General features: G+C 39.5%; 1 protein-coding gene across 1 annotated transcript; it reads right to left on the bottom strand.

Annotated features, from left to right (window-relative positions):
* Nucleotides 1-3,440: 3,440 nt before the first annotated feature.
* Nucleotides 3,441-6,030, bottom strand: LOC110875815. The gene is made up of 3 exons (XM_022124014.1): nucleotides 5,652-6,030; nucleotides 4,666-5,565; nucleotides 3,441-3,559 (listed from the first exon to the last, which is right to left on the bottom strand). The coding sequence occupies exons 1-3, from the start codon at nucleotides 6,028-6,030 to the stop codon at nucleotides 3,441-3,443; spliced, it is 1,398 nt and encodes a 465-aa protein (XP_021979706.1).
* Between the last annotated feature and the right edge of the window lie 3,380 nt (nucleotides 6,031-9,410).

Raw genomic sequence — 9,410 nt, forward strand, 5'->3', positions numbered from 1 at the left:
GATCTTCAACACTTCTGACTCTACCAGTCAGATCTTCAACTTTCTTACCACTGAGGTAAGTAATTGTACTACAAACTTTGCACTCTTTCATGCAATTTTTGCAGTCGTTCTCATATTTTACTTTCTTACCTGACTCATGTGTTTCATTTGAACTGACCTTGTTTTTGGACTCAGTTCCAGAACCAGAAACTACTTCTAGTTCTTTTGCAGCAAGAACTTTTACTGCCATCTTCTTCAAGTTTTCAGCGGTGAATTCTTGTGATGTATCAATGATCCCATCATCAATCTTCTTTGTCTGCTGCTATTTTTCTTTCTCTTTTTCTTTCTCATCAGCTTCTCCTCCTCCCCACCACAATTTTTGCCAACCCTCTTCTTCTTCAGCAATTTGTTGAATCATGGTATCAAGGCTGATGGACTTTGGATCAACAGCAATGTTTCCTATGGGATCAAGATAACATTCTCTGTCTGCATCCCATCTCTTCGCCTTTTTAGCTTCATTGAATGTAGAAGACATTCTGATCATCCTGGTTTGAGCTTTCATCTTTCTGTTGACGTACTTCTCTTTTTCATTTATGTTGTCTTTAAAAGGAAGAGGTTGAACAGGTTTTGCCACAAACGCATATCCTACCGCATCCTCTTCTGGTAACAATTCGCTCCAGTCAAAACTTTCGTCGTCATGAATCACAGCAAGAGCTCTGGATTTTTCTTTGGGGGTATCCTCAAGCTGCTTCATTCTGGGCGGTTCTGATTTGTTTTGATGATAGATTGCTCTTTTGTAGTAATCTTCTCGAAACGGATTTGCAGTATCATCATCTGGTGCGTTACGACATTCTCTTTTGAAATGTCCTTTTTGTTTGCACCTGAAGCACATGACTTTTGATTTGTCAAAGCCAAGTTTTGTGGATGGCCCTCCGATAGAATGTCTACCAGTAATCTCCATGAACCGTTGTGCACGTCGGACTGCACTAGCCATACACCACCTAATGTTGATTAACTCCATTTCTTCCGGATCGATCTGATCGTAATCCTCCTTGGTGAGGTTAGTGTTTCCAATCTTGCCTGCCACAAGGCTCTCATATGACTCTAGCACAGAAGCTAAGAACACCATTTGCTGTTTTGCTGATTCTTCGCTGAAATTTTGAGCGTTCTTTAAATCCACAGCGATGTTACATTGAAACAAGTTCTTTGAAGCTGATTGGCTTGAAGTTGACGAAGAACCACTGTGAAAACCTCTGCTTGAACTCTCTTTACTTGATGTGTTGGAATTTTTAGCAGAGAAAGCTGTCTTAGGAGACACATTCTTGGGAATCATACTTCTTGGATAGTACAGCTCCACATTCTGCTGATATGAAGAATGATTGACTTTGTTTGATTTCTTTATCTCCAGCTCATGACTCTCCATTCTTTCAATCAACAGGTCAACCGTCAGATCCTTCGACTTGATTGTATTCTTCAACATCAAAGCAAAGTATTGCCAATCCATCTCATATGGCAACGAGTCAAACAATTTGTCAACTAATTCTTCTTGAGAATATACAACCCCATGTCTTGCCAGCTCCAACTTCAAGTGCCCAAATCTCTCAATCATCTTAGAAACAGATTCATTTTTTTAAACAACCAAATAAATCAAACTCTTTTCTTAACAGTTTCTTTTTGTTTTTTACTATTTCAGTACTACCCACGCATTTCACTCTTAACTTTTCCCAAAGATCTGTAGCATTGGTGTACTCAATCAAAGATATTATGTCGTCTCTGACAGACTGATGCAGCAATGCGATGCACTTTTGTTCAGCAACAAAATTCTCTATATCTTCAGTTTGTGTCAGATTTTCACCATGTTGTCCTCCATCATTGTATCCATTCTTTAAACTTTTCCAGCTTGGATATGCAAATGCCTTTAACCACTCTTCAAATTTTCTAGCCCACCTATTGTATTCTTCAATCGCCATCAACTTTGGATGTTTGTTATATGTGTCGTATGCACTCTCCACACTTAAAGCATCGGAAAAAGTTTTCTTCACACTCGGAGTGTTCTCATTGGTGTTGTTTGAAGTATCATCTCTGGTGTTTCCCGCAAAGGCAAACATATCACTTAAAGGATTCATGAACTCGTCCATCTTTTAAGTACCTGAAAAGTCAACAAACACTTAGAAAAATTTTTGGAATTTTGAAAATCTCAGTTTCAAATGGAATTAGTTTGAGCGGAATAGCTTCAAACGAAATTACCCGCTCAAACCTTTCACACGGAATGACTTCTTCACACGGATTACCTATTCAAACGGAAATAGGTTTTTCAAACGGGATTACCAAGCAAATTCTAATTCCGTGCGGAATTAGGTCAAATTCAAACGAAATTAAGTCTCTTGAAACGAAATTAGGTATTTTGAAGCAGAATTAAATCCTGTGTGAAATTTTCAAGCGAAATTAAGAACAATGTGTCTAATCTCGCGCGGAATTATGATCCTATTCAAACGGGATTATGATGACGTCAACATTTTCGATTCTGATTTCAAGCGGAATTAAGGTTTTTATCAAATTTTGATCGAATTTTAGTCCAATTCTTTCAAGGATTACTTAAAACTGTGTTTTACGTGATATATGTGAGTTTTAAGCCATTTCAACCGTTAAATTTTGTTCAAATCAGAAAAAAATGAGTAGAAGTGAGAGAATCCGATGAAATCAAGCTGAATTGGTATGAACTCCTCGTCCTGAGCTCTGATACCACTTGTTGGATCGTCGTGTGACCCTAACGAGTCAATCTGAGTAGTTCATCATCAAATACAAAGGCGGAATCAATGTAATTGACGTAATACAGCTTGTTTTCCCTTAATTTCTTCTAATATTGATTTCCTGAGCTTTTTACAATTCAGATAACAATTCGGCAGCACCTCGGCTCAGAAACAATGATCTAATTCCGTATGAAATGAACATGGCACACAGGTATTTATAGGCAGGTTAATTCTGCTTGAAATTGTTCACGCGGAATTACGAGTTCATGCAGAATTAGTTAATTCCGTGCGGAATTACCTAATCTCGCTTGAAGCTACTAATTCCGTTTGAAATGATCAATCCCATTTCAAGCGGAATTACCTTTAAACTTGTTTTCTCGATTTCCGTGCCTTGATCTATCTAGTACATTACAAGACTTAATGAAGACGAAGTTAACAGACATCAGTGCATCAACACATACACCATAATATCTTTCTTCATATTCGGCCACCAATAAAACTCCTTAATGTCCTAATACATCTTGGTGAACCTAGGTGAATAGAATATCTGGACTTATGATCCTCGTTCATAATCAGTTCAAGTAGGTTACCCCTAAGCGGAACCCAAATCCGGTTCATGAAGTACATCACTTCATCCGCTTTTGGTATCAGTTCACATTCTAAACCTTTCAAACCTTCTCTTCTCAGGTTCTCATCCCTTAGAGCTTCTCTCTATGCATCACGAATTTGAACAGTCAAACTCATCTGTATGATTAAACCTAAAGCACGAACACGCAAAGGCTTTTCCCGCTCTTTCCTACTGAGCGCATCAGCAACGACGTTTGCTTTACCTGGGTGATAGCGAATATCACACTCGTAATCATTGAGTAACTCTACCCAACGCCGTTGTCTTATGTTGAGTTCCTTCTGATCAATGATATGCTGGAGGCTCTTATGGTCTGTGTAAATCGTACACTTCGTGCCATACAGATAATGTCTCCAAATCTTCAAGGCAAACACAACAACCCCCAATTCCAAATCATGCGCCGTGTAGTTTTTCTCATGCACTTTCAGTTGTATGGATGCATAGGCTATCACTTTCTCCTTCTACATAAGCACGTAACCAAGGCCCAAACGTGACGCATCACAGTGTACAACGAATTCGTCATTTCCCTCATGAAGGGAGAGAATAGGTTCACTACACAATCTTTCCTTCAACAGCCAAAAAGCTTTCTCCTGCTTTTCCGTCCATTCAAACTTCTTATCCTTCTGGGTCAATAGCGTCAATGGTTGCGCTAACCTGGAGAAATTCTCTATGAATCTCCGATAATACCCAGCAAGCCTAAGAATTGTCGCACCTCTGACGGAGTCCTTGGTACCTCCCAATTCTTAATTGCCTCTATCTTCAACGAATCCACATGTATACCTTTCTCACTTATGACATGTCCTGAAAATGAACTTCTCGAATCCAGAATTCACCCTTAGAGAACTTGGCATACAACTTCTAATTCTTCAGCAGCTCCAGAATTGTCTTCAGATGTTGCTCATGATCCTCTTAGGTTCGTGAATAGATAAGTATATCATCAATGAATACTATCACGAATTTATCCAAATAGGGTTTACACACCCCGTTCATGAGATCCATGAACACTGCAGGCACATTAGTCAAGCCAAAAGGCATGACTAAAATGGCCATAACATGTTCTAAAAGCAGTCTTTGGAACATCTTCGTCAGCAATCTTCAACTGGTGATAGCCTGAAAGCAAGTCAATCTTCGAATAGTAGCTGGATCCTTGTAGCTGATCGAATAGATCATCAATTCTCGGTAGAGGATACCGATTCTTGATAGTTATCTTATTCAGCTCTCTATAATCTATGCACATCCTGAAGGAACTATCCTTCTTCTTCACAAACAAAACAGGTGCTCCCCAAGGCAAAAAGCTTGGTCGAATGAAACCTTTGTCTAGTAGCTCTTGAAGCTGATTCGACAATTCTTTCATTTCTGACGACGCTAACCTGTAAGGAGATTTTGCAATCGGTGCAACACCAGGTACAAGATCAATTCTAAATTCGATCTCTCTCGCACGGGGCAATCTAGGTAAGTCTTCAGGGAAAACTTCTGGATATTCACGAACTATAGGACTTTCTTCGATCTTCCTACCTTCAACCTTCGTATCAACTACGTTAATCAAGAACATAGGATAGCCCTTATGCAACATCTTGTGCATCTTCATAACACTAACAATTCTCGATACTCGACTCGATCGGTCTCCATGAACTACTATAGCTTCACTGCCAAGACGAGGTATCCGCACTTGTTTCTCCGAACAAATAATCTCAGCTTTATTCTTGGATAGCCAATCCATCCCAACGACTACATCGAAACTACCCACCTCCACTAGCAACAAATCAATACTAAAACTATGATCACATAACCGAAAACTACAATCACGAATGACTTCGCTAGTTTCTATCAATTTACCATTTGCTAATTCTATCGAGTACTTTTTACCTAGCTTACTTGTTTGAAAACACGGAAATGGTTCAAATTTTTTCGAAACAAAACTCAAGTCAGCCCAAGTATTAAATAGCACAAACACAGAATGGTTATTGATCAAGAACGTACCGGTAACCACTGCAGGATCATCACGTGCCTTCCCATTATTTAGCTCAAACGCTTTGCCCCTAGCATTCTGACCTTTCACATTCAGACAGTTTCTCTTGTAGTGTCCCTGCTCTCTGCATTCGTAGCATCCCTCGAGCTTAACTCCCTTCAACGTGCTCTTAGCATAGCACTCACGAGTCACATGCCCAGATCGACCACATCTGGCGCACTTCCCTTGCTCATCACCATAAGCTGTTTTTTCACAGAACCACTCTTGCCATCCCTGGTCATATCTTTTCCTGAACAACTAGAATTAGCCACATATGCTTTTCCCGAACCTCGTTTCTTCTCACGCTTCTCATCGGAATCCTTTTTTGAGCTCTCAGACTTTCGCTTCCGCGAATCTCTAGATCTAGGCTCAGAACGCTCCGATCGATCAGATTTCCCGTCTACATTGGCTTTTCCCAACGACTTCCTAGTCTCATCCTTTTTGTTAAGGCTACTTTTGCGAGCATCATCATCAGCTAATGATTTTTCCAAATTAGTAGCTTCCAGATAGGTAGCGGGTTTCGCCGAGGTGACCATACCGCGAATCTGTGGCGCTTGCCCCCAAATATACCTTTGTATCTTAACGTAATCAGGAGTGACCATTTGAGGAACCAACCTAGCCAGATCATTGAACTGAGACGTATAAGCTCTGACATTCAAGCCTTCCATGGTCAGATTCCAGAAGTCAGTCTCAATCGTCTGTATCTCACTACGCGGGCAGTATTCCTTCAGAAGCAACTCTTTCAGTTCGTTCCAGGTAAGACCGTAGGCAACGACTTCTCCCAAAATCTGAACTTATGCATTCCACCAGGATAAAGCTTCATCAAGAAACGAACAAGAAGCATACCTAATGTTGGGCCGTGTGCGACCCTAAATAGTCAGTAAAGGCAGTTCATCTTTGAATACAGAGGCGGAATCAAAGTAATCAAAGTCACAACAGCTATATCCTTTTAATTTCCTTTCTATTAATGCTTTCTGAATGAATTTTCACAGCAATTCGACACCTACAGCATGACCTGATTCCGCTCCAACTGTTACAACTGAAGTCATCACTGACCTATTTATAATGGCTCTGATTCCGCTTGAAATGGTTCATGCGGAACCCCATGATGATGTCTCTCGAGTGGAATCACCTTGTTTGTTTGGAGCGGAATCACCTAAACCTATTTGGAGCGAAATTACAACTTTGACATCTTGGAGCGGAATTACATTGTAATCTGATTTCGCTTGAAATGACATACCAGTCATTTCGAGCGGAATTACACTCTAAGATCCACTTTTCATTTCCAAGCTCCAATCTAACCTATCTAGACCTTAGACTCGATAAAGACGCAGTAAACAGACATCCAGTGCCCCAACAGACTCCCCCTTGGATGTTGATGAAGTCTTCGGCGTCGAGTCTTCAGTCTTGGTCTTTTTCAACTCTGTCTCCTCATTGCAAAAGCTCTCTCTTCACAGGATCAGGATCTCTTCCTGGCTCTATCTTTAATCTCCCCTTTGACTGTTGATTCAGAACTCTAGACTCCCCCTTTCACAGACTCCCCCTCTCGGTAAGCTGGGATCTACGGTCTTGGTCTGGTTCAAACTTTGACTTTTTGAGCCATGGGAATGATAAAATCCACAACCTGTTACTCAATCAATAACATTACAATCTATCTTTCACAATAACAAAAAAACTCAATAATCTATCAGTTCTAGAAATCCACCCAAGTATTCAGGTCCAAGTTAATGACCCTGATTACTCAATTAATCTACCAAGTCCAATTTAATGACTTTGGTTGATCTTGTGACAAACAAACTGATTTTTGTTTAACATTTTCAAACATTTTCTGAAAATAACAAGTATCAAGTTAATGAACTTGTTTTGACTTTTTCAACAACCCAATCTTCATCAAGATAAGCTCTCCTCATTCTCCAGTCCAAAACTTTTCCTGCATCTGCTTCATTTTTAAGAATCCAACGATCAACTCTCCACTTTGGTTTGTCGGAAAATAAAGCAGAAATGAAAAATCTTTTTGGATTTCAATAAAGTTTCTAAACTAGAAATGAAATATAGAAACTTAAATTGCAAATAGTAATAGAAAGAAATTAAACTATTTACAAACATATTTTTGGTGAGCGTGTCAGGGAATCATATCAGCTTATCAGACAAGTTACAAGTACCGTTAAGCTTCAATTTCATACTCAGAATTAAACAATTCACGTAGATATCCACTTTAAATTTTCAAACAAATTTCAATTTATTCAGGATACGGATTAGATGTTTTAGGAACTTAACTCATTCATGTGTACCACCTCTTGAATATACTCCCGTATCTAGAATCCCAATATTCAGTCTTACAGGTGAGTATACCACAGATGATACCTGTAAGGGGTTAGATGCGAGGGCCGTGAGAGCTCAGGTCGATACTTCCGTATACGCAGAGAGATGACGGCTTCGTCTTTTCGGTGTGTCCCCTTTAAAGGATCTTTTGTTTCAACAACAATGATTATCAATTTTATTATTTAATCAATTTGTTGAGGGTGATGCTGTGTTTCAAGCAATGCGGAAAGTATTATTCGAGGACTAGGTCAGAACTTCCATTCAGCAGAAGTCCCGGAATAATACCCCAGATATCATTAAGTATAAAGACCTAATATTTCAGACAGAGGGACCTTTCAAACGAGATTTCAGGGGTTACCTATATATCCAAGTAGTGTTCCCCACAAATAACGCAAGTTTGAAATTTTAGGTTTATATCCCGAACAAATCTACTAAATGTGTAAAAACCTATCGACACATCATCAACGAGACTGTTTAACTCTTTTAAACTTTACAAATCTTAAGCATACCGTAACTGTCAAGCCGATGTACTATCATTTTCCCTTTTTACGCAAGCTCTTTTCCAATTTTCTATTGTTTTTGGATTTTGAAATTTTATCATGTTTTTGTATTTTTGAATTTTTTACTGTTTTTGTATTTTTGAATTTATCTACTCCCCCTAAATACCAAAACAAGTAAAAAATCGACAAACCATTGCAGATTGTTTCTCATCTTCATTTACAACAGTACCTTCGTCAACGCCAATAATGCCATCCGACACCGAAAGAAGCTTCATACCATTCAGTTTTAAAAGATGTTTAAACCGTGTTTTATCAAAAGCTTTGGTATGCAAATCAGCTTTCTGTTCGTCCGTGTGGATTTTCTCGATTCGAATCAACTTCTTCTCGAAGCAATCTCGGATGAAGTGATGTCGAATTTCTATATGCTTAGTTTTAGCGTGATGTACTGGATTCTTTGTTATATTTATTGCGGCCTCATTATCAACAAAAAGAGGTGTGTTAAGAAACTGCAAACCGTAGTCGCACATCTGTTGCTGTATCCACAAGATCTGAGAGCAGCAACTGCTAGCAGACACGTACTCCGCTTCACATGTGGATAGTGCCACTGACGTTTGTTTCTTACACTGCCAGGTAACTAAGCGAGGTCCAAAGAACTGGAATCCTGCAGTTGTTGATTTTGCATTGACTTTGCAGCATCCGAAATCCGAGTCAGAATACCCTTCGAGCGTAAAGTCGCCTTTTCTAGGATACCACAACCCCAATGTAGGAGTTCCCTTCAGGTAGCGTAATATCCTCTTCACAATAATCATGTGCGAAGCTCTCGGGTTAGATTGATATCTTGCTGCGAGGCACGTTGGGTACATTATATCAGGTCTCGACGCAGTTAAGTACATCAATGAAGCTATCATGGAACGATAAAACGTCTCATCAGCCTTGTCTCCGGTGAGATCTGGGTGTATCCCATGATTTGTTGCTAGAGGGGTAGCAGCTGGAGTAGAACTTGACATTCCAAATTTCTCTAGAATATCATGCACGTACTTCGTCTGGTGAATGAAAATTCCCTCAGGTGGTTGTTCAACTTGTAGTCCCAAAAAGAATTTCATCTCCCTCATTGATGACATTTCGAATTTTTGCTTCATCACCTGTTCGAAATCTTTGCACAGACTCTCATTCGTAGACCCAAAAATTATGTCGTCCACATAAATTTGCACTATCAGAAGATGTCC

Source organism: Helianthus annuus, chromosome 9, assembly GCF_002127325.2.
Source record: "Helianthus annuus cultivar XRQ/B chromosome 9, HanXRQr2.0-SUNRISE, whole genome shotgun sequence".
Taxonomy (NCBI): domain Eukaryota; kingdom Viridiplantae; phylum Streptophyta; class Magnoliopsida; order Asterales; family Asteraceae; genus Helianthus; species Helianthus annuus.